The sequence below is a fragment of the Tasmannia lanceolata genome, unplaced genomic scaffold, assembly GCF_043159265.1.
Source record: "Tasmannia lanceolata isolate RefF3 unplaced genomic scaffold, GAP_Taslan_0.1 ptg000018l, whole genome shotgun sequence".
NCBI classification, from domain to species: Eukaryota; Viridiplantae; Streptophyta; class Magnoliopsida; order Canellales; family Winteraceae; genus Tasmannia; species Tasmannia lanceolata.
This window is the reverse complement of record NW_027518695.1, coordinates 15702136-15728936: the sequence shown is the minus strand read 5'-3', so window position 1 is coordinate 15728936 and position 26801 is coordinate 15702136. Positions and strand designations below refer to the sequence as shown.

Sequence of the window (26801 nt, the reverse complement as noted above, 5' to 3'; positions counted from 1 at the left end):
AGTCACTCATGGGCCTTGGCATCCACAACCTTGATCTCCTGTACCAAGTGTTTACCCCGAAGCTGGCTAGATGTCACCAGACTCAAATCCTTTTTTGAACTAGGAACCTTACCCGACCTGAGTTTTTAAGCTTAAAATTTTTATTTTTTTTATAAAGAATGTCGGGTTTCACTCGGATCGGGTTGCCCAAACCCTGACCTTGACCCTAGCAACCCGACCCGACCCGGCCTTTTTGTTTTTTTCTTCTCCGGGTCGAACCCGACCCAAATTGCACCCCATTAATAGACTTGGACGGTAGAAAAAAAATTAAATGGTGGCAATTTCGTAATTTAATGAAAGATCGTTTGTATTTCCGTAAATTTAGTCTCGCACCGATCTACTTACAGAGTCGAATGTCCATACTTAGGGCTGTTTTTCTCGAGTCTTTAATCACCCTTCAAAACCAGAGAGGCGGGAGCAAATTTCTGTTGCCGAAATTTTTCTCAGTTTCTTGACATCGGATCGTCAGTTCGAAGGTAAGATCTCTCCCTTCGTTGCCTCCATTTGCTTAATCTCGTTGTAATATTTAGGGTTAGGGTTAGGGTTTTGGTTCTATTTTTATTTGTTGAATCTTTTCTTCTTCTTCACCTATGCAAATATATCGTTAGAAACGTTTATATTACTGAAACAATGGAACGTAAATCGACAAATGAATACCAGAGAGAAATTCAGATTTCCTATTTTCTTTCTTTTTTAAGAGATTGATGACCTAGAAACATAAAAGATACGAACAAACATGGAAAAAAGATAAATGAAAAGTGATAATTAATGAAATGACGAGTGAAGCAGTAAACCTCACTAAATTGCAATTTGGACGAGATTTGGGCCCTTTGAGATGGCAATTTATCTAAATTGCAATTTGGATGGGATTTTGGCCTTTTTTTTATGGCAATTTGTGCGCACAAATCGCAACCTATTGCAATTTGTATGTACATGATTTACATTTGAGACTAAAGCTTAATCAGGAAGAATTTCTGTCTGCAGAGTGTTTGGATTTACATCCAAATTGCAAATTTTATGTAATTTGGACCATTTTGAGATGGAGAATTTGCCCATATAAATTGCAACCTCAGTCACATTATTATTACAATTTAATTCTTCTCTGTTTAACTGTGCTATTTTCATGGTTACTTGGTCAAAGGACATTTGTCCCTTTTGCACCTAGATCATGGTTTGCTACCTCAGGAGACATTTGATCTAGTGGGTACTTAGATGATAAATTGGATTTCCAACCGGCAGACAAAAAGGAAAATGAAGAACCCAAATAATGTCTTCACCTTATATGTTCCATTTGAGAACCTTTCCACAAATACCTCCTTGCCTTATATGCCCCGTCCATTATTCCCGTACACATGATCCATCTATTAGCCAAAAGGGATTTTCTTTTTCTTTTTTCAGTTTATCTCATGCATTAATTTTTTGTAGATCCGTCATCTACGATGATCTGGAATCTTTGGAGGAACCAAATTGTTCCAAACTTTTTTTCCAACAAACTGTCAATTTGGGATCAATGGATATGAGAATGAAGAATGAGCAGATAGGGGAGGTGGCTTTAGGATCTTTGGCCCAGATTCTTCTGCCTTTCTCCATTTGAGGTGATACAAGGCAACCGTCAAGAGAGAACAAATTTAAAATACAATTTAAGTCCTCATCTTTGACTTTACGGAGAACACCCCCCCTCACACTCTCAAACTGGAATATTACCCAACCAAGTGTCCTCCCAAAACCTTACAGTCTCCCTTTTTCGCAAATCCCCAATTGAAAGCAGTTATTAATAAGTGCAATATACGTCCAATCTCTCAAGCCTTATGCCATTACGTAAATTTTTAATATCTCACCCACCCACTTCTTCCCATACTTCCAACAATAATTCTCCTCCATTGAGCCTATTTTTTCCAAATTCTTCTATCTTTCTCCACTTGAGACACAAGGAAACCGACAAGAGAGAACAAAGTAAGTTAAAATATTCCCTTCAAAGTGGAATATTCCCTAACCAAGTGTCCTCCCAAAACCTTACAGTCTCCTTTTTCCCCAAATCCCCTATTGAAAGTAGTTATTAATAGGACCGATATACTTCCAATCCCTCAAGGCTTAGACCATTATGTAACTTTTTAATATCCCCCCCACACACTTCTTCCCATACTTCCAACAATATTTCTCCTCCATTGAGCCTATTTTTCCTAATTAAATCTCCATAGCCACTTTCTTAGGATAGCCTTATTCGTTAGGATCAAGTTGCCAATGTCGAGTTTGCCTCTTGTGGACTGAAAACCTCATTCCATATCACCAAATGTTTTATTATCGTCCCTTCCTTTGTACTTCTCGTAGGAAGTCCCTTTGTCGGATTCTTTATCTTTTAGTACATCAATTGGTGTTTAAGAAGGGGCATAACGTGTGCAGGGAGGTTGGAGAGTGATGCCTTGATGAGAGTGATACGATTGTCGAAGCAAATGAAACATATTTTCCATCCAACGAGCTTCTTTTCCATTCTTTTGATGTTCAATGTTTTAACTTTTGGTTTCGTTTTGCCATGGAAACAGAAATATTTCGGTTTTGATTGGAAATTTCAGTGGAAATCACGAAAACACATGGAAAGATATGCAAATGCAAAACTAGGAATGTGAACATCGCAACTAACCATGTCATGGGGTATCAATTATCCTTTGTGAAGAATATCCAAAATCTAAACATCCTATCCGCGGTGATCCCATTGGGTATCTCAGTTTCAGACAATGCAATTATCATCAAAATGTAATGTCTCACTTTTTTTAGCCATAATAACAATAACACTTCCCGGTACCGTTTTGATATTCCTTTCTTGAGTTATGCTTTTATGGCTATTGGCATGTGGAATAGTCCTTTCTTAATGTGTTTGCGGATGTTTTATTGCTATTCATATTGTCTGTTTCTATCTTTGCTTGTCCCTTACATTGCATCTGAAACATATTCGTAGGTAAGTATGCTAAAATATCATTGCGTTGGTTGGTTGGTTTCTTAGAATCTGCTTTTGAGAATGAGTCTACAACAAGTGGCTCAGCCAAGGCCTTCTTCCAATGGATTTGGCCGTCGGAGGGTTGACAGAGAGATGGGTACTCGGCTGGACAGTAAATTACATTCAGGGAAGTCATCCGCCAGCAGTTTTGGCAATGCAGGTGGAGATACTAAACTGATTCTTTTTCTTGTTATTTTTCAAGACTGGCTTTTCAATAATATTCACTTGTTCAAAACAAAAAAAAATTGTTTTCTTATTATTCTTCCCCTTTTTAACAGCTTCATGTTACAGGTCTAGTGAATGGCAGCAAAGGCCGGTTTGAAAGTCCATCACGTGACCGGCTAATATTCTTAACAGCATGTCTTATTGGACAACGTGTGGAAGTCCAGGTGAAAAATGGATCCATCTTCTCTGGAATATTTCATGCAACAAACACTGACAAAGATTTTGGTAAGTCTCACATGTTCCCATTATTTGGTTTCTAGCTCATTTTTTATTAGTGACATCCAAAGAAATTTTATAGTTGTTATTGTTTCTCCAACTTTTCCACATTCTGAAAGCAAATTATGCTCTTCTATTTGCATTAATGTTTTATCAGTCTGCATTCCCAATGTTCAGTTGATTATATTTGCAGGAATTATCCTAAAAATGGCCCGGCTAACCAAGGATGGATCCTTTAGAGGACAGAAACATATTTCCGATTCAATTGGCATAACTCCATCGAAGACTTTGATAATACCTCCTAAAGAACTTGTCCAAGTTATAGCAAAGGTTCTCTCAACTGCATTGCCATAGTTCAAATTTCAATGATGAAAATTTATTCCAAGTATCTAAAAAGCTTATTGATTCAAAACCAATCATACAACTTTGAATCATGTAATTATTTATAGCAGATAATTGCAATTTGTTGTATTTGAAAGCTTTATTTAGATATTTATGGCACAAAATTGATGAGTGGTTTACAGTAAATGGTGACTAAGACTGCTCTCACTTTGTAATTCATTTGTTTCAGGATGTGCCCATAAGTGCCGATGGATTTGCAAACGGGCATGCAGGTGAAAAACGTCAAGAAATCATGATAGACTCCTTCATATCCCAGTCTCATCATGTTGAGGCGGAGAGGGAGCTTGGACGTTGGACCCCTGATAAAGATGATCCACAATGCCCTGAATTGGAAAATATATTTGATGGCACATGGAATAGGTGGTTATATAAACTTCATCTGTTTGAATAGGAGGACATCCTGAAAATATTTAAGCTTTCAATTTAATCAGTCTAGCATGAATGTAAATCCTTCTGCTTGCTTTTACCATGAAAATATTTAAGCTTTTAATTAATCCTTCTTGCATGATGTAAATCTTTGTGCTTGCTTTTACTTGTATTTCCATTTTTTTCTTTTCTCGCGTAGCAGGAGCATTTTTTTTTACTCTTTCAGAATCTCTAAGAATTAGTAGTCATTTAAGGTTTCATTGTACTCTATTACTTTTGTTCACCTTAGTCCATCATTTTAATTTTTTACAGCATATTTACATGCATTTAATATATTTCTTGACCAGGAATTGGGATCAGTTTGAAACAAATGAAGCATTGTTTGGAGTGAAGAGTACTTTTGATGAGGAACTTTATACAACAAAGCTTGAGAGAGGTCCTCAAATGAGAGAGTTAGAAAAGGAAGCTTCAAGAATAGCTAAAGAAATTGAGGGAGAGGAAACTCAAGATCTTCACTTAGCCGAGGTGACATTATCATAGCATTTTATGCTTTGTTTTTCTCCAACAAGTTTAACTATTTATTATTTTCTTCACTTTTGACATGTTTGTTGATTTCTTCATCAGGAAAGAGGCATTCCGTTTCATGAAGATTTCGACCTTGACGAGGAGAGTAGATTTTCGTCAGTATTTAGGGGAGTCGATGATGGCATATATGACGAAAATGAGGAAATGATGCTGGATGTGGGCAATAGCGAAACTTTTGGAGGTTCCTCTGGTTCTGTTATTAACAAGCCATTTTCTGATATAACTAGAGGAAATAGCAATGATGGCGGTCAAACATCATCAAGCTGTTCGTCATTGGTAATCTGTGATCATTCATTTCTTTTCTATGCAACTTTAGATTATATTGTTTAGCATTGGAATACATATTATTTCTCCTGTGAGTCATATCATGTAACATAGTAGTATTGTTTTCGTATATGGCTAGTAACACATGGTTTCTTGATTTGTTTTTGTTGTACAGGATGAGGGGTTACCTTCCCAAATATCTGCCGGCAGGGACCTATTCCGCTCTGCATTTGGTGTTCATAATAGACAATTGATGCCTGATAGCTCCTCACAGAATTTCCCAGTAGTGGATGGCGACAGCAGGTTTCTAGCTATGCTACTTCTATTCTATTTTTTTTTAATCTTCTATATTGTGATCAGAAGTGGATCATTCATAAGGTTTTTGATAATATTTTGCATGGACAAAAATTGGTAACCCATTTTCCATTGCAACTTTTGATCTGACGTCCTAAATACTTTCAGGATGAATGAGAGTCTATATAGAGACCAGCATGGAGGAAAGAACTTCCCAAAGGAGTCTCCGGAAAGGAAAATGGTAGGTTGATTTTGAGCATCACAATGGAATAATCCTCCACTTTAAATTTATTAGCTCTTTGATTTCTCTTTGCTAAGATTTTCATGCACAATGTTTATATGTCCTCTTAGTTACTAATTCTTACGCTGAATGCAGATCAGTGAGGAGGGTCAAACTTTAAAGTCTGTGGGTGAGTAACAAATCCTTGTTCCAAATTTCAGTCTTCTGCTGGTTTTACTCACACACACACACACACACACACACACAAGTAAAGGGTTCCTGCGCTCGAGCGCTGATAAGCTTATCTGTGCCCGAGCACAGAAACAGGGGTGGGCCACATTGGTGGGGGGGGGTGGATCCAAAGCATTCATTTGATGGGACCATGTGTTTGTGGCACTCTAGCTCATATAAGCTATATGAGCTCAAGCTCACGAACAATTTTCCATATATATATATATATATATATATATATATATATATATATATATATAGAGAGAGAGAGAGAGAGAGAGAGAGAGAGAGAGAGAGAGAGAGAGAGAGAGAGAACTGTTCCTGCACACTTGTGCAGGTAAGTTACCTGCACATGAGTGCAGAAACAGCGTGGGGCCCCCACATTTTTGGGGGGATCAAAACCATTCATTTGGAAGGGCCTTCCATGGATAGGGGTGTGGCCCAAAAAATCTGCCCCATTGGATCGTCCTAACCAAATCAAATAAAAGGGGGGGTGGAGGATGGACAGACACCGTGTGTCCATGTTTTTGCCCATTTTTCCCCTCCACAAATGGCAGGGTTAGAATGATCCAATGGGTCTGATTTTTGGGCCACACCCTATCCATGGAAGGGCCTTCTAAATGAATGCTTTGGACCCCCAAAAAATGTGGGCTTCCACCCTGTGTCTGCACTCGTGGTGCATGTAAGCTTACCTGCACACTTGTGCATATATATATATATATATATGAAATGGTCTATATATAATCTGTTAATCTGTGGTTTTTTTTTTTTTTTGAAAATGGTAGCCAATATATATTAATAATAAAGAAGACCGAGATGGTCAATACATGGAAGGAGCAAAAAAGGATATATATTAATAATAAAGAAGACCGAGATGGTCAATACATGGAAGGGGCAAAAAAGGAAAAAAACAACACAATGCCTATAACAACTCAAGGAGGAAGGGAATAAAAAAGAGGCAAAGACTCCTTGAAAACTCCAACTCTCGTCAGCTATTGCCACTTCATTTGCAGATCGACGCACATGTTGAAAGAGCACCAAGGTTGTAGAAAATCCGAGAAATACTTCTCAACACTGATCGAATACGATGTGCAACAAAATACCAAAAGAACGATGCAGAGAAACACAATCACACAAGAAACACAAGATTTTACGTGGTTTGGCACTGCCTACGTCCACGGGGGGAGATTTTCACTATTTCGGTCTAGGGTTACAAAGTCTCTTCTTCTTGGCCAAGACTACACAAAAGAATAAAAATCTAATCCCGCAACCCTAACATGTGGCTTATATATCAACGCCACTACATGGAGAAATTTACCGAGATACCCTTAAGAGAAAACCTGAAACTTAAATTTACCCGCTTGTGCTTCGCTCACATTAGTCCATCTAGGTCCTGTATAATGCCAGAATACAAGACATCTGCACAACAAAGGAATCTCTTACCCAGTCAAACATCTCATCAAATGATCGTTCAAAGTTTAATTTCACATAGCCAGGCTAAGAGGGAGTTCAACTGTGAACTATTTTCTGTTTGAGATCCTTATTATCACATACTTCCCTCCACCTTTCCCAAAGATCATAGGTAGAGACAAATTTAAAGCCGAGTAGAGCTTTAACCCAAGAAATCACTAGAGCAATCATCTTCATAGGAGGGTCGTAGCAATCCCTTCAAACACTCTAGCGTTTCTTTCCTTCTAAATTACCCATATAGTTGCAAGAAAGCATACATTCCAGAGCACTTTACCTTTACCTTTCCATGGTGCCCCCGACCATCCTAGCAAAAGAAGCTTGAGATTTGCAGGAAATACCCACATGATGGCAAATCTTCTAACAACCCTCCTAGCAAAAGAAGTTGGGATTTGCATACCCACATGAATCTGTGTGTGTTCTTTGCCTATTTTTAATGAACCGAGTGATAGGAGTAGGACTAATATTGGTGAGACTATGGGAAAATGGTTGCATGTCACCGTTTACGGTTTCAACTCTACCATTGCCTATTTTTTCACTCACATTGCTAATTTCTACACTTGGCATATGGCGGGGTCCATTATTTTCACCTCATTCTTGGATGAGGTGGGATGGGGTGTGCCAAACATTTTACAACCATGCTTAGCATGGGTGGAGGGCCCACGATTTTACACCTTATGCTGTAATGAGGTGGGGACACACATTTAGTAAATATGTCTAGCATGGGTGGGGCCCACCATTTTACTCTTGTTTTGATGTGTTGGGTGGGCGCACCATTTCTACCCAAACTCATGGATTGGGTGGATTACTACCATTTTACACCCACACATAGCATGGGGCTGGAATACTAGTGTGTGTGTGTGTGTGTGTGTGTGTGTGTATATATATATATATATATATGTATGTATGTATGTATGTATATTGCTAGCGTCCATCGCAGAAGGCATTTCGCGGAACGTCTGTTGCATGAGGGAGCAGCCACATATGCTCAGATTTTGTCTTATTCATTTAATTCATCCGAGGTGGCTGCTCCCTCATGCAACAGACCCTCTATGAAATGCCTTCTGCGATGGACGCTAGCAAATCCCATATATATATATATATATATATATATATATATATATATATATATATATATAGAGGAAAGTGTCTCTAGTCTCTCCCCTAGATAAGCTTATCTACTCCTCCCTTTAAAAAAACACAGTGGGCCCACGCTGTTCGGATGATCCAAAGCATTCATTTGATAGGTCCTAACATAGATAGGGTGTGCCCAAAAAATCAGCACCAAAGGGTCATCCTAGAACTTCGTTTTGTGGGGCACACCGTGTCCAAAATGGACGCATATAAACGTGGACGCTTATATGTGTCCATTCTGGGTACCACAAGGCACCACAAAACGAAGTTCTAGGATGACCCTTTGGTGCCGATTTTTGGGCACACCCTATCTATGTTAGGACCTATCAAATGAATGCTTTGGATCATCCAAACAGCGTGGGCCCACTGTGTTTTTTTAAAGGGAGGAGTAGATAAGCTTATCTAGGGGAGAGACTAGAGACACTTTCCTCATATATATATATATATATATATATATATAGAGGAAAATGTTGGTGAGCTTAAGCGCCCAATCACATTGGGGCCTACTTTGTTAGGATGATCCAAAGCATTCATTTGAAAGGCCCTTACATAGATGGGGTGTGTACCAAAAATCAGCTCCATAGGATCATCCTAACCCATCCATTTGTGGAGGTCAAAATGGACATACATTATTTGTCCACAAATCTGCCCATTTTTGTCCTCCACAAATGGAGGGGTTAGGATGATCCTATGGAGCTGATTTTTGGTACACACCCTATCTATGATAGGGCCTTGCAAATGAATGGTTTGGATCACCACAGAAAATGTGGGACCCATGTGATTGGGGCGCTTAAGCTCACCATAAGTTTGGTGAGCTTAAGCTCACCAACACTTTCCTCTATAGGATATATATAGTAGAAGAGAAAAGAAGAGAATTTTTTGAAAATTCTATGAGAATTACACATCACTTTTTTTAACAAATGCACCCATTCAACTCACATATTTTCAATCCTACCCTCTCCTTTATGCTTTTTAACAAAGGCACCCATTAAAGCCACATAATTTCAATCTTACCCCCCTCCTTTATGGTTTTTTAATAAAAAATCTATAGGGTGTTCTTAACCATCCGATTTAAGAGGAAGTATGGAAACCTCTATAGATTGGAGGGCTAGGATCAGCCTATGGAAATGATTTTTGGGGCACAACCTATTTATGTTGTGTTCCATCACAGGACGGTTTGGATCAACCTATGACGTAGTCCGTACTCCGTACAGTTATTTGTCGGCCCGTGCATCGCAATGGGTTTTTACTAGTGTATATATATATATATATATATATATATATATATATATATATATATATATATATATATATAGGGAAATGTTATCAGCACTACTGTATCTTGATGAGGGCACTCCTCACTTTATTAAAAGTACGGTATGGCCCGCACCATAGGATGATCCAAACCGTCCATTAGATGGACCACGGCTTAAATAGATTGTGCCTCAGAAATCATTTCGATAGGTTGATCCTAACCCTCCGATCTGAATGTTAGAGGGTTGATCCTAACCCTCTATAGATCGGAGGGTTAAGGTCAACCTATGGAAATAATTTTTCAGGCACAACCTATTTAGGCTTTGGCCCATCTAATGGACCGTTTGGATCATCTTATGGTGCGGGCCATACCGTACTTTTAATAAAGTGAGGAATGCCCTCATCAAAATACAGTAGTGCTGATAACATTTCCCTATATATATTCTTGAATTTTCATTTCTGGAGGAATGCTAGGGGCAGAGTTGCAGAGGGCATAAGCAGTTTGAAATGGCCAGAGTTGCAGACAGCCACGTATATGATGTGGCTGTCTCCAAATGGTTGCCCTTGTAATTTGATTGGTATGCGACTGCAGCTTGCAGTTCTTGTTTGTTGTTATCTCTTTTGTGTGGTTTTGTTCTGCAGAATTTGATACCGCTTAGTTTTTCTTTTATTTATGGACTATTGTACTTCTTTCAATTTCCAAATACTCGCTCACTGACACTACAGCTCTCTTTAGCCCAAACCCTAATTTTATGAATTTGGCTAGTTTTTCATTGACTTGACCATGTGAAACTCCAAAATGCAAGTATGAGTGCCTTCTGATAATTTATAACGTCTCAGTTTTACCTGCTATCATTTGCTATTTGAAAGGATTAATATTTGTTACGTTTCCAAATTTCATAAAATGCATTAGTTTCCAATTCTATCACCAAACTATTTATTAAGTTTGTATGGCTCTTGTTCTTCACTTGTTTTATCTATAACTTTGCTGCGAGGATAAACTGTTATAGTCTTTATTGATGGATGAGTAATATTTTTTTATGGAATTGCTGGATTTGGAATTATGTTAACTGCTACCAAAATGATATGCAGCTGACCTTGGTTAAATTTAATCGTTTGTGCAGAGAAACAAGGATCAATTAATATGAAGAAAACTAGCGTTGACAAAGGGCGGTTATCTCCCAGTGCCACCGCATATGCTCCTCCATCTTCTACGGCCTCTAAGGGGCAAGAATTCACAGGTTCTATGGGTGGGCCTTCTGAGTGTGTAGGACCTACAAAAGCAGCTATTCAACCTGTAAATCTTCGGATACGACCTGGCAGTTCTACGTCATCGTCTTCTGAGTGTGTCGGTGCTGCCTCGGTTTCAAGTGGCGCTGGTTTGTCACCGAGCTCATCTGTTGCCTCATTATCTTCAGAAAAATCAACATTGAATCCTTATGCTAAGGTGAAGCTGGTTTTTTTTTTTTTTGAAATGGGAGGTGAAGCTGATTTTTCCACATATTTATGCATCTACCTTTGTTTTGCTTTTACAATATTCTCATGCTAATTTTATTTGGATTTTTTATTTTTGGCTCATGAATCTTCTCTAACTTTGTTTCATTGTTCCTCTGTATTCTTGTGGTGCAGGAGTTTAAGCTTAACCCAAATGCAAAGAGTTTCATGCCATCTTCAACTTCCACAAGGCCTCCTTCCCCTCTATCAGAGGGCTCATTTTATTTTCCTACTAATGTATCATCCATCCCACATATGCAAGGTGTACCAGTCGGCATAGGGGTGAGTAATTTATAGAACCTGTTCATTGTTTTTGGGTTTAGCTGATGCGAGATTTACTAGTTTTTCTGATCCTTTTATTTTTCCTGATGCTCTATTTTATGAAAGCCTGTAGAAATTGTTCTGATATGCTATAATTTACACATGCGTGAGCATGTGCGGAACTCATGCATGTGTATCTATATGATCTATTTCTATCATTTGCTTCTCATTTCTATATTCATATCCTTTGGTGTGCCTATTATGACATGTTTCTTTTTTATCGTTAAGATTCATATGAAATTTTTGAAATCTTCTAGAAGTTCATTCTTTGTTAGACATGTTTCTCCCCAGCATTGCCTTAATATTATAAATTTGTACCATTAAAAATAGAATATTGTAAATAGGTAAGTAAAATTTATTACAGGAAAAAAATTCAAGTAAAATGAAAACAAAAACAGTGGGAAAAATTCCCCTAACCCCTCTCACTGAGAACATGACTAAGGAAAACTAAGTACATTGCATGAACATTCTTGATTTCTCCATGTTTATCCTCCAAACCCGAGGAGAGTGGTCAACTCTATTCATCCAATTGGGACATTCAAAGAATCTCCCATGAATAAAAGAATTTCATTGAGAGATTTCACGAAAACTCGAAGCCCCTCAGTGGATCTTGAGCTTTAGCATTACTATAACTCAACACCCATAGCTTGGCCATCTTGTGTGACACTACTAACTCTAGTTGTGTCCAGATAATTAATGTCACCTCTTTAGAGACCCTTCTAGATGTGGGATCTACCAGAATCCCCCTCGCTACTTTCTGTTAAGAGAGCACGAGTATACATGAAGGTATTTTGGTCACTTGTGATTATAGTATATAAGCTATTGTATTCATAGATTTTGAACTAATGAAAAACACTTTCCACCTCACATTTGGTCTCATTCTTCTATCTTCTCTCACTTCTTCACATCAAATCTCCACGTTTTACATGGTATCAGAGCGGGAGTTCTATCAAAGGAGAAGCTAAGTGCTAAGATTTATCATTCGAAAGATGTATTTTATTCCTTTCTTTTTTTTGAATGGCGAGTAATTTATTCCCCTTTTCAGTTATTCTTCTCTTTTCCATTTCATCTCTTCCTTTATCTTTGAAATCCTTGCTTTTACTCCCTTTTCTTTCTTCCAAAATCAAATCCATCCTTCTTCCCACCTTTTTTTTTTGAAATCCTAATTTGTGTCTTTTTCTTTCATCCAAAATCTCCCTTTTTTGAATACTCCAAGCCTCCATTTCCAACCACAATGATTTTTAGAGAGTCTTGTTCTTTCTTCAAATTTCTCTTTCTTTTGCTTACATGCATCTCGCTTAAGTGTCATGTTACCATTTAACTTAGGAGCCTTTGAAACATAAAGATAGACCCCATTCCACTTAAGTTAGGTTCTTTTTAGTATCTAACTGAAGGAAACTGTGCATGTTAGCACTGTCTCCAGGAAAAATAGCCAAAACTCAAAAAATTAAGAAAAACTCTACCTTCTCCATTTGTATCTCCAAAACCCTTTTTTTCATCTTTTTTTTTCCAAACGCTTGACTCCTCTCCCTTCCCTATTAAAATTACACTATAGGTTTCTTCCCCATCTTTCTTCTCATATCCATTTTGTGCCAATTCATTTCTTTTTTCCTCTCAGTTTCTCATCCATTTTCTTTCATGGTCTCTTTTCTTTCTATGGAAATTTTCACTATCGCCCCTTATCTTGCGACAATCAAAGGTACTGATGATAATTATCTTCTTTGGAAGGACCACAAACTCCTGATTGCCTGCATTGAGGGTATTCTTAGTAGGGGTGGCCAACCGGTTCGGTTCTCGGTTCCATGAACCGTAAGAACCGAACCGAACCGTAGTACACAGTAGGACCGAACCGAACCAGACCGAACATAATCGGTTCGGTCCGGTCCAGTTCTTCGGTTCTAATGGCTAATTATTAATTATTAATTATAATTTATAAAAACTTTTAATTAAAGTTATAATATAAGTTACTTTATTATTATAAGAATAGTATTAACTATTACTTATTAATATTATAAGTAATTTATATTATTAAGTATATGTATAATAGAAATATAAAAATATTATATATATATATATATATATATATATATATATATATATATATTCAAAGTTCGGTTCTTCGGTTCCGGAACCGAACCGAGAACATTAGACTCGGAACCAAACCGAATAATTTCGGTTCTTCATCAGTGGAACCGGACCGGACCAAAAATATTTTTTTACAGTTCGGTTCCGGTTCGGTTCTGGTTCGGTTCTGGCCACCCCTAATTCTTAGATCACATTGAAGCCCTCTCGATTAAACTTGACGAAGTGGAGAGAAATCCTTAAAAGAGATGAGGACTTATCATTGGGAAAAAAACTCTGCATAAGACGTGTCATATGGAAGACTAATCTGCGATTGTTTGGATGGATGCTACCTTATTATCAAAAGCAATGTTTCAAAATGCGGATGCGGGTCCAAATGTGGCCAAAACAAATCTTAGTCAACTCGGCACGACGCACTCGAGTATTCGATTGACGTGGTCATAATTCAGGAGAGTCAAAGCAGTGTTGATTGACTTTGTAGGAAAAAAGGCGGACTTGGATAATAACACGGACGAGCTAAGAAGGAGTCGATTCTGGGGAGTCCACGATGGCGCGGGGGAGTTTTGAAACTATCTTCGAAAGTTCTAGCCCGTGTCCTAGATATCACATTTACACAGGATCTCTGGAAGTATCTTGAAGATACCTTTTCTCAGCAATTTGAATCTTGAATCCCGCAACTTCTAGCAAAAGTATAAAAGGGTAATCTTACTACTCATGAATTTCTTTTGAAGTTGTAAAACATTTATGATTAGTTTGCTTCCATTCGAGAACTCACCCCTTTATCATGATAAAGTTGGATACATTCTGAATTGTACGGGACATGAGTATAAGGTGTTTCTTTGCTTCACTTCTTACTTTGAAAGGATTTTCCTACTTTCTCCTAGTTGAGAAGTATGCTATTACAATATGGACTCATGGGATATTCTTCCACACATTCTAAGTCTACAGGGGCTCCATTCCATGGGGTTTTAAATTACCCCTAAAACTAACATGAAACAACTGAAATGACCAAAATTTTTTTGTTTTCATTTTCATCCCCACTGAATCTGAAACCGAAATGACCAAAATGTATCAACAAAAACGTTAAGTGTAATAGTGGTATACTATATCAGTATGTATTACATAATTATATTTATTTAAATTGCATGCGAAATGTGGTGTATGTTTTTGTATGAAATACTTCTATGAATTACATTTGAAATTTGGTATCTACTAAATTATCAGATATGTGCGATAGTGCACTTCACTAGGTGTTCGATTTTTTTAAACCATTATGGATTGTTGTCTTGCTTATGTGATGGCTTCCCATCATGCAATTGTAATTATTCTGTGATGTGTATTGCATGCTCAATAAGTGGTATAATTTCCCATTAGATCTCTTAGGATTTTTATTTCCATGTCATTTAGTTTCTAGGACTTTTATTTCCATGTTTTAGTTTTTAGGGATTTCCTTTTCCATGTTATTTTATTTTCTAGGTTATTTTAATTGCCTATATATAGGCCCTCATGTATTAGGGTTTTTATAGATTTTGATGATGAATTAATGAATTAAGAACGTGATTCTCCCCTATCCCTCTTCATCTCCCCGTTCTCTTCTTCTCTTCTTCTTCTTCTCGTCCTCTGATTCTTCTATTTCTCCCCTCTAATTTCTTGTCTTCTCCTTCTTTCTTCCAATCTTTTCCCCTTCTCTACCTTCTATTCTTCTTCTCTTCCCCTTCTTCTTCTCTTTTCCCCTCTATCCTCTACTTCTCCAACCTTGGGCCACATCAATTTGTATCAGAGCCAAGGATCCAAGACACATAAGTTTCCCACATGATTAAGAGGCATATGATCCGAAGATCAATTGAAAGGTAGCAGCCCTACCTGTGTTTGCCGCGGTTCGCACATCTGCCATGGGATCAATAACCTTGCTGCCCTGCAGCAACATCCTCCAAATCACTCACTAGTCTCTTATCTAACAGCCCACAACCCACTGAAACCCCTAGCTAAAGACCCTGTAGTACATCCTCTGTTCAGTCCCTTTTATGCCCAGAAAAATCAGTCTTTCAAAAACCCTCTTCCTCCTCTCCTTAACACCAACAGATCTTAACCCTCACCATCTTGCACCACCCTCACTGCGCATTTCATTCTACAACCCTAACAGCCAAGCCCAATTATCTGATTCACGCAACACAAACTCCTAAACGCAGACCCCAGCTTCTCAACAATCTAATTCATGCAACAATCCGGACCCCCTCTTTCTTCTACGTCTCTTCTACCATTGCATACCTACGGTTTTCAGCACGAGATAGTGCCCCAGAGAGAAGAGAAAAGGAAAGATTTCCGGGATACCCAAAGGGAAAGAGATTAAGTTGAGAAGGAAGCTTGCCTTATCTGAGAGCTTTTCAAAGGGTAAAAAGTAAGTTACCTAATTTTAATGTGAAAGAATCGTATCCTTCATGTCTAAGAAATCCCATTTGCTTGTTTCATTTGGAAAGTAAGGAGGCAGTCAAATCTCCTACATGTGATATGTATCTGGGTTTTAGGAAAGGTGGAGATACTACCTTTGGGCTCTAGTGGGTCACGGTAAAGATGTGGTTCCCATGTCTTAAGTGGTAAGTTAACTTGCTCAAGTTTCCCCATATAAAAGGCCAAGTTAAAGGCATAATCCCTTTGGGCAAAAAGGAAAAGTGCTCTAGTGGGTCACGGTAAAGATGTGGTTCCCATGTCTTAAGTGGTAAGTTAACTGGCTCAAGTTTCCCAATATAAAAGGTCAAGGTAAAGGCATAATACCCACCATTCTTCCCTTGGGCACCCCCAATCTTGCTTTTCATTTTAAATTAATTCTAATACCCCCTTCTCTCTTTTAGGCACCCCCAATCTTGCTTTTCTTTTAAAGTAATTCTAATACCCCCCCGTTCTCCATTAGGCACACCATCCTGCTTTTCATTTTCGTGGTTCACTGTGATTGAGATTGACCAAAAAAAAAGGAAAGAAGAAGAAAAAAAGGAAAGAAAAAAAATTTGTTTGTCTCTTACATCTTTCTCTCTACACTTTCTCCTCTCTCTCCTTTCTCTCTCTTTCCCCATTCTCTCTCTAGTCTTTCTCTTTCCTTGTCTTGGCTTCTCTCAATTATCTATCTCTCTTTTATTCTCACTCTTTCTATCTCTTCCCTCCATCTAATTTTCTCTCTCTTCACCCAAACCATTTGGTCAGAATTTGGCCTCGCCGTCAACACGAGTGTTGTTCAGAACGACGTGGCTTGGGCACCTTGTACCTTATCATGAATCCAAGTTTTTTAACTTATCTCATGGGCACTGTTTGGTTGTGTGGCATAGACTTAGAGAGTAGTGGAATTAGTAGTCAACAAGGAGAAGACAAGCATTGGACTTTCCTGGAATTACTTCGGAGAATAGTGTAGTGTTTGGTTGTGCGGCATATACTTAGAGAGTAGGGGAATAACTAGGGGGTTCCATTACCATTATAGAGGGGGAGAGAGAGAGAGATAGAAAGCACCATTTCCAAGAAATTTCATGCAAAATTCCTCTTTTTTTGTGTGGAATCTGGCTTAAAAGCTATAAGGGACAAGAATGCGTACATCAACAGGCATGCAATAATTACCTAGGAGACATCCCAAGGAGTTGAATGCTATATTCGCCACCAAACGGGGAATAGAATCCCAAATCCAAACAAAATCCTGACGGCTGCCATTCAAAAAAAATAAAAAAAAATAAAAATTCTCGGATCCAAAAATTACAGAGAGATTTTCTGTGGGAAGGCAAGGAAGATGGAAAGAGGTCAAAACACCTATTGAAGTGGAGTAAGGTGTGCTAGTAAAAAAAGAAAGGAGGACTGGGCATCAGAAGCATCTCTCTTCGTAACAAATCCTTACTTGGCAAATGGTTATGGAGGTTCGGGACGGAAAATGGTTCGTTATGGCACACTTTAATTGCGGAGAAATACGGAGCTGGATGGGGGTGACTGGATGATTAGACGACCCACGGGAAGGAAAGGATCTGGCATCTAGAAATCAGTTTGCTCAACTTTGGACCTATTTTCACTCGACATCAGATTTAGGGCGTGTAAGGGTACAAATGTCCGTTTTTGGGTGGATTTGTGGTTGGGGATGATACCCTTGGCTGAAAAATATTCGGATTTGTTTAGAATTGCTTGGACCCGTAGACGAGAATTACTGATTATTTGATTAGAGGAGAAGATGTTGGCTGTGGCTTTTGGGACATTCGTCTCAGGAGAAACTTGAAAGAATCTTACATGGTAAATTTTGGATATCTAATGCAGATCATATTGGATAGCTACTTATCGCGATATGAGGACGATAAGTGGGTATGGATGCCAGATTTGGAAAGTGGGTTCTTTGTTAGGTCATTTTTTCTAGGAAATTAATGACGAGAATGGTACGCCTTCTAGAAAAGCTCGAATATGGTGATCTATTGTTCCCCTTTGTACCTCGGCATTCTTGTGGACGGTGTTACATAGATGTATCAACACCTGTGACAGATTAAAGAAACGTGGCTTTCGTCTTTCGAGTTGGTGTGTTTTGTGGCATCAGGTTGAAGAGACACTAAATCATCTATTCCTACATTGCTCATATGCATGCCATGATTGGATGAATACTACTTTTCGGGATGTCATGGGCATAGTTACCAGGGTGGGAAACGGGAAACGAAACGTGAAATGGAAACGGGAAACACATGAAAAAAAAATATAGCGGAAACGAGAAACGTGAAACAATAGAAAATGGTACGAAAAACATTTTCGTAAGTTCCACACATCTTTCCTACACGTTTCATATGCGTTTTCTATGAGTGTTGCATACGTTTATCACGCGTTTACACATTATTTACATAAGTTTTCCATATGTTTCTCATGTGTTTCAGAAATATTTCTCCAATTTTGTTTCATATTTTGGAAACGTTTCCGAAACGTGTTTCCTTCATTTTAGGGGAAACGAGTTTCTCAATCACGAGAAACACATTCAAATTGAGGGACCGTGATTGGTCCCTAAAAAAGGCAGGTGTTCGTGAATCACAATTGGACTACCAAAAGATATCGGGCTATGCTGATTGGTCGAAACAAAAAGAAAATAAAAAAGGTAAAAACATTGTGGTTGATTATGAAAGGGTGAACGTGGATCATAATTGCATCGTCCGTTTGAATTCCATTATGAATATTGCAAGGGGGGAATCATCGAGGCAACAACTTCACCCAATCACCGAACGGACACGTAATGCTACTGATGCAGAGGTGGTGGAAGATCCAAATTGGACCACTAATTTGAATTTCAAAAATAATAATGAGGTGCAGAAAATTCGAAGCGGAGCTCTTATTGTCTGGGAATACATCTGCTAATACAAAAGGGGATAAGATTGACAGCTTGCTACGACCGTGAAAGTTCTTCAAGGCACAACAAACGCGTGGAGGGAAGCGTGGTCTCTTACCATATAAGCTTGAAGACAGGTGTCATTCATCAAACGAAGATGGACCAAATGATGGAAAGGAATCACTTTGGGGTACACGACGGAAACCAGTTGTGGGGCATGCATCTACTGAGAGAGACGGGTGGTCTCAATCTACAAATGGTGGGGCGCATGAGCGACATTCATCCGATCGACCGAATAGGTGGCGACCTAACATAAAGAGACCTATGAATAGTAGACAGGTTTGTGTTGGACCGAATAATTCACAAAAACCGGCTATGGTGAGTAGGATGGATAGCAAAAGACGCTTAAAAAGACCATACCGCCAGGCAAACCGAAAAGTCACACTTTTACAGCTGGCGGTAGGCGGGAGAACCGAAGGATCACTTTATATCGTCGATTCGGAAAAAATATTCACAACTTCTGGACAATCTATTGGAAGATACCCTTCGCCTCGTCGGAAATCAGAACACCACCCCCCCCCCCCCCCCCCCCCGGCGAGGTTGGTCACGCAATCCCCATCGAAGGATGAAATCGTTCAGGAACTCTTAGATCTATAATGGCGAAGGTCCAATATGGTAGAGGCTAGGGTCATGCCTGAAAGTCTGTTAAAAATTCAGAGTCCAGTAATGGGTCTGGGGAAACTGACGGAAGGATCCAACTGCAGCCGAGTGAAGAGGGTAGTATCGATAAGGCATCACTGACGAAGGTAGCTGAAGCATCTCAAAGGGTATCTACTGAAACACATGTACACAAAATCGCACCTGGGGATGATGAAGATGATGTAAAAGTCGCGAAGAATGGTAACGACGTAGATCTTATGGAGAATAGAAGCGCATCACTACTGGAGGAGGTTGAAGTGATTCATGAATCAGTAAAGGATTCCCTTGAAATCGACCTCCGAGGAAAGGTTAAAGCCGCCATGGAGAAAGCGGGGCCTCTTGAAGACCGGGTTGAACACTCATCAAATCAAGGAGATGATTCATCGGAACTTTCAACCTCAAATGAGAAGGAAAAAATGGCGGAAATTGGTAAAGAGTTAGGGGTGTCTTACGAAGAAGAAGAACCGAAAACGTGGCGTATTCTGCAAAGTATTGAAGCTATGGATGGGTTGAATTCGACCAAAAAAAGATAGATGCGGTACCCGGGAGATCCGTGGCTTGTTGTGAGCCAGGGTATGGGGTCAGGGAGAAAAAAAGTGAACATCATGAAGATCGGTTCTGAAATGTAAGGGGTTTGGGCTCGGATAGGAAAATACTTGCTGTCAGGAACCTAATTCATGACAGAAAGTTGGCTCTGGTTGCAATCACTTAATCTAAAATTATGGGGGGCTACAGAAGCTTTAATAAACAAATTACAGGGAAGAAACAATAGGGGTTGGGTGGCAAAAGAAGCTGTGGGATCGGCTGGAGGTATTATTATCATTTGGAAGGAGAACTTTTTCGAGGTGGAAGAGGTCATTAGACAATTCTCTATTTCTCTGCTTCTCACGTCCATAAACTGGACGGAGAAATGGAAGCTTACAATGGTGTATGTACCCGCTAGAGCAAGGGAGAGAAGCGGTCTCTGGACAGAATTAAATGAGATAAGAGAACAATGGCTGGGACCATGGATCGTGGGGGGTGATTTCAATACAATACGATTCCCGACGGAAAAAACAGGCTGGTTTGAATTACCACGAGCATGAGGAAGGTCTCAAACTTTATTCTGGATGGTCAGTTAATTGATTTACCATTGATGAGGACGAAATACACTTGGACTAACAACCAGGACCGTCTAATTGTATGTCATCTAGATCATGTCCTTATCTCAGAAGAATGGGACGAGTCTTCCCTATGATTCAGCAGAAAGTATTACCTTAAGCCCACATTGGATCACAATCCAGTTCAGGTAGAGGTATTGGAACTCTCCGGTGGACCTCGACCTTTCAAATTCAACCTAGCTCTCTGCGAAAACACAAAGTTCAAAGATATGATCATTTCATGGTGGAACGAGGAACAAACTGAGGGGTGGAAAGGCTTTATGCTGTACAAAAAGCTGAAGCATATAAAGCAGAGGGTTAAGGATTGGCAGAAAGCGGCAAATAGATTGAGGAAAGAGGAAATTATTACCCTCTTGGGGATAATCTGGAACGCAAAGAAGAAGTAGCACAATTGGATTCAAATGAAAAACTAGAACACCTATCTAATGGAGGAGCATGAAGAAATTCTTAGAAGGGAGGAGATCTCTTGGAGACAAAAATCACATGCGATTTGGATGAAAGAGGGGGACCATAATACTAGATACTTTCACCATACGGCAAATGTCAGAAGGAGAATTAATACTATCAATTGCATCAGGGAAGGAGAAACACTGATCGAAGATTAGGACAGAAGCAAGGACATGATTATTAACTAATACTCCAAGCTATACACTCAAGATGTGGAGGGCTTGAATTTAAATTAATCAGCCGCTGTCAACTGGAAGAGCTTGAAGGAGTATTTTCAGAAGAATAGGTGAAAAATGCAATCTTCTCGATGGCCAAAGACAAAGCGCTAGGACCTGATGGTTTCCCTATGGTATTTTACACTTTTTACCAAAGGTACTGGGAAACTTTAAAGGTGGATGTTATGGCATTTATGCATGAATTTCATGAACACGGAATTATAGGTAGGGAAGTTAATTCCACGTTTATCACTCATCCCCAAGAAGGAAGGAATCAAAGTTATTAAGGACTTCAGACCGGTTAGCCTGAGTCAGTGTCTATAAAATTGTTGCCAAAGTCTTTGCGCTACGGTTGAAACGGGCGATGGGTGCTGTTATATTTGAATTTCAGGGTGCATTTGTGGACAAAAGAGAAATACTGGATGGTATCCTTATCGCGAACAAGTTCTCGACACATCGAAAAGGGAGGGAAAAAAGGATTGATTGCTAAGATAGACATGAGAAAGCTTATGATCATGTCGATTGGAATTTTCTGGACTCCGTTCAACAAAAGATGGGCTTCGGGAATAAATGGTGGAGATGGATGGCTGCGTGTGTCTCTACGACGTCTTTTTCTATTCTCTTAAATGGGGTGGCAGAAGGCTATTTCTGCAGTAGCAGAGGATTAAGGCAGGGGGATCCACTGCCCCCTACTTATTCATCATGGTGTTGGAAGCACTCAGTCTGATGATAGCTATGGCTGAGAGGGCTGGATATATAAAGGGATTGAAACCCAGTCGTAATTCCGGAGCGATTATTCATCTCCAATTTGCTGATGACACACTCATGTTTATCAAAGAAGACGTTGCATCTGTTGCAAATTTGAAGCGGGTATTTCTGTGGTTTGAGCATCGGGTCTGAAAATCAATCTGTCCGGAAGTGCGATGGCGGGAATTAACGTAGATCACGATGTTGTGGAGGAGCACGCGAGAAGTATTGGCTGTAGGGAGGAATGTTTAACGATCTCCTTCCTGAGACTTCCACTAGGCTATGGTCTGCCTAACACCTCACTCTGGGACTCGGTGGTGGAAAGAATTGAAAGAAAGCTTGCTACCTGGAAGAGAAAGTACATCTCCCTTGGTGGCAGAATTACTTTGATCAAGGCTGCGCTTGCGAACATGCCGGTATACTTCTTGTCCCTTCATAAAATCCCGTCAAAGATTGCTCAAAGAGTCGAAAAACTGCAAAGAGACTTTCTGTGGGAAGGGGATGGGAAGGAAAACAGAACAAAACATTTGGTTAACTGGAAGAAGGTGTCCAAACTAAAGCACGGGGGTTTGGGAATTGGAAAGATCAAGCTACGTAACAAGGCACCACTGGGGAAGTGGTTATGGTGGTATGGTGCGGAAAACGGGGCTCTCTGGTACAAAATTATTGGGGATAAGGATGGCAATGAGTGGGGGGAATGGAATGCAAAGAGGTCTATTTGCTCTGCAAAAGAACAATTTGAACCTCTTATTAGATTCAAAGCCTGGAAGGGGGATGTAATCAGATTCTGGGTTGATGTGTGGATTGGAAACTCACCATTGTATCTTAGGTTTCCTAACCTATATCGCTTAGCTAAATGCTGTGAAGCCAAGGTGTCTGATTATTTAGTTAGAGATGCGGAAAGTGGGAGGGGTTTCTAGGACATTAGATTACGAAGGGATCTAAAAGAAGAAGAAATCGGGAGTCTTATATCTTTGCTACAAATCTTACAATCCGGACCCCCCCGATGGATGCTTATTGGTAAAATCATTCTTCCTTGCTCTTAACAATGGAGCGAGGAAAGCTAAACGCTGTGCAATCATATGGAAGTCCCCAAGCTCCACCTAGAGTGAAAGCGTTCATATGGATGGTAATTTATTGAAGCATAAACACCTGTGATAGACTCAAGAAAAGGAATTTCCACATGGCGAGCTGGTGTATCCTATGTCAGCAAGCGGAGGAAAGTATGGATCACCTACTTTTGCACTGCCTTTTTCATATTATTTGTGGACAAATGCATTGAAATCCTTCAATGTAGCATGGGTTTTTCAAAAGGGGATCAGAAGAGTGCTACTGGGATGGAGTGGTGGTGCGTTTGGGGATACAGGGCAGGCATTATGGAAACTTTTACCATATGCTATCATTTGGAATATTTGGAAGGAGAGAAATAATCGGATTTTCAAAAAAAAGTGAGTAGAAATCGGGTGTTGCTACAAATCAAAATAGAATTGATTTCATGGATCAGAGCGAGTATGGAAATCATATATAAATCTGGCGAGATCCTAAGAAACTGGAGTGCAACCATATGGGAGAGGAAGGTGAAGGATAAGGTTACTCCCAAGTGGAAACCACCGCCGGATGGATGGTGTAAATTGAATTTTGATGATAGCTCAATCGGCAACCCTGGCAAGGCTGGAATTGGTGGTGTTATTCATGACTCAAATGAAGGGATCCATCCGGGTGTCTTATTCTGGACCAGCGGGTATCTGCGATGCAAATGAGGCAGAGGCAGAGGCAGAGGCAAGAGCGCTACTCTTTGGACTTAGATGGTACTCCAAGAACAACCTCGGACCCCTAATCATTGAAGTGATTCTTCTAACACCATTACGTTGGCTTCTACCACCTCCACATGTCCATGGCGGATTCAAACTCTTATCACGGAAGGGATCTTGTACGCAAGATCAAACCGGTAATTGAAATAGGAGGCGGTCGGCAAATGGGATGGCAGATCGACTGGCCAAAGACGGTGTTCTATTGGAAGCGATGTCCATCTATACTGCACCGGACTAGACAATTCTTTGATTTCTGTTTCTTTTATTTTGTAATTCTCTGATGTATGTCCTCTGGTACTGTAAACTGGGATGGTTTAGGGACGACTCGTCCCTTTGCTTTGTATCTTTCCGGGAGTAATAAATATCAATTTTCAAAAAAAAAAAAAAAGGCCGGAGCAAACTGTGATGTAACCATCATTGCGGAAGCGTCCCTGGTGGGAGATCAAATATTGTAACATCACTCCGAATCTCTAGTGATCTTGTAATTATGCGGTGTTTTGGTGACTTCTTGTCCCCTTCTTACGCGTCCTTGATTTTAATAAATTTTCGTTACCTTTAAAAAAAAAAAATCCCTACGGATGCCGGGATAATGTGCAACCAAACAGAGCCTTATATTTTTTTTTTAAAATTTATTATCAAATTATGGTTTCATGTTCTCTCCAATGTTCTAAACGTTGAGTGGAGCTTGCTGGATATTTTGGCCATTATTTTATAAAATGGCATCACATGCATACACTTGTTTGGCATTATAATTTCTGTTAATACTGTTTTCATCGTTTTACTATCGTCATCATTGTTCCCATCATTATTATTGCTGCTGTTCTTTGTGCTTACCTGGTGATTTTGTATCCACTTCTAGTCAGGGTATATAACCATATTGCATTATTTGTAGATTGGACCCTCCTTTGGCGGTCCCCAGCCTGTTATCTACAATCCACAGGCTGCACCAATGCAATCACATCCAGCCTATGTCCATCAAAATGGACCTTTGGTACGTGATTTACCTGCATTTCCAAATTCCTTTGATAGAAGCTATTGGACTATTTTCTAGAAGGAATATGATATTCTGCACTCCCACGTTGAAATTTTCCACAAAGAGGGGTGCCGTTATCAAAATATAGGACTTCAGATATAATTTTCCTTTCTAAAATCACCATTGTTATTTGTTACTCTGAAATATTTTCAGCTATGCCAATTTTTTTCTTGCAAACTAGTAAGACTTGTTCACATAAACAAATAGAGTGATACTTGTACTTCATTATTTGTGCAGTATGGGCAGCAGGTGATTATTGGTCAGCCTAGGCAAGTTATGTACATGCCAAGCTATCCCCCAGTAAGACAACTTACCTACAATGATGTACCCTCCATCTAATTAATTTATACCTACATATAACCTGTAATGTTTTTTTTTTTCTTTTCCTGTTTTCCTGATCCATCAATCTGGTCAGGAAATGCAATACAAAGGAAGAGATTTCTAATCAGCCGGCGGCATGGCCATGGTCCAAAGGTGGTTGTAAATACCCAAAGTTTTGAAGAAATGGCTGGAAAAATCCTCGCGGAGAAAGCTGTTGCCACAAGATTCAATAATTCAAGCTATTTCTGGAACCACGGGAAATTCAATCACTTCTGAATCCTATTTTCATGCCTTGTGTTTGTAAATTCGCGAGGATACTGTCTTCCTCGCCATGAATTGGGAGGTTTGTGTCGTTATTATTATATTACTTTTGATTTTTCTTCCCCTTATTCGGTGGGTATCTGCTGTGATGGTAATAGTGACTTAATCTTCTTCTTCTAATAATAATAATAATAATTTGTGTTGTGTCCCCATGCAACTTAAGGAATAATGCACTTTTTGTGCTGCTTGGTAGAAAAACTGTCTATAAAGCCAATAGGAAGGTGTATTCTCCCAAATTCCCAATGTTCTGATCGCTTGACTTACCCTTCTGATGGGTTGGTGCCTACAATTTATGAGATATTCTTTGAGAATACTTAGGAGTGCCTTTCCATGCTGGAAAAATAAAAAAGTAACGGATATGAATGATTGTATTTTGTGATGTTTTGCAGGAATATACAAACTAGTGTTATATGGTAAGCGAATTGTAAGTACATTAAAAATACAAGGAGACTGAACAATGTGGAGCACAAAAACAACAGCAAAACAGAGAGACTCCAGGTAGGTCATGGAAGGGATGTTGATCACCAAAAATAAGTTTCCCTTTTGGAACACCATCACGTTGTAGACTTGCTTAAAGTTAGTTGGGTACCCTTATATATCGTGAAAAATCTCCCAAACGGCATCCCAAGAACCCCATTAGTATACAATCCCAGCTCTATCACAATGGTCAGAGCTTTGTTCTTCAACCTGGAGTTTGAAGTTCAAGGTACTGTCCCAGCTTACCTACGCAAAACAGGTCTTGAAAATCCCTTAAACATCCTCCTATTCTTCTTGTTCCGCACCAACCACAACATTACAGACAAAGTCAAATGACAATGACTCTTGTCTCTTTGGACTCATAGGGCATAGACACACGATCGAATCAGCTCATGAATGAGTCCCCAAAGGAGTCAAACAGTTACAATAGAGCTCCAATTCTCTCTCACAAAGCTATAATGGAGGAATATATGTTCTACACATAAATTATAATGGTTGATGATAATTTGTTTTCACTCTGCAAGTGATCAATTGTGAGAATCTTATGAAAACAGACACTGTAGCAAAATGGGGACGTGAGGACGATCAAGGATCTCTCACACCCGACACTAAGCTGCATGCCAAGCTGGTACGAAAAATGATCCAACAAGGCTGTGGAAATCTT

General features: G+C 39.4%; 1 protein-coding gene across 4 annotated transcripts; it reads left to right on the top strand.

Annotated features, from left to right (window-relative positions):
- The first annotated feature begins 361 nt into the window (after positions 1-361).
- LOC143850721 (polyadenylate-binding protein-interacting protein 4-like) lies at positions 362-25796 on the top strand. Of its 4 annotated transcripts, none has more exons than XM_077359949.1 (15): positions 362-515; positions 3038-3191; positions 3323-3481; positions 3666-3802; positions 4044-4234; positions 4588-4765; positions 4865-5101; positions 5265-5392; positions 5552-5624; positions 5760-5793; positions 10814-11136; positions 11319-11465; positions 24878-24976; positions 25256-25318; positions 25434-25796. In XM_077359949.1, the coding sequence occupies exons 2-15, from the start codon at positions 3053-3055 to the stop codon at positions 25461-25463; spliced, it is 1938 nt and encodes a 645-aa protein (XP_077216064.1). In that variant the 5' UTR covers positions 362-515; positions 3038-3052; the 3' UTR covers positions 25464-25796. The 4 variants fall into 4 exon arrangements, with proteins under 4 accessions (XP_077216064.1, XP_077216066.1, XP_077216067.1 ...); XM_077359951.1 differs by having other exon boundaries at positions 3310-3481; XM_077359952.1 differs by having other exon boundaries at positions 376-515; positions 2993-3191; positions 3310-3481.
- The last annotated feature ends 1005 nt before the right edge of the window (positions 25797-26801 follow it).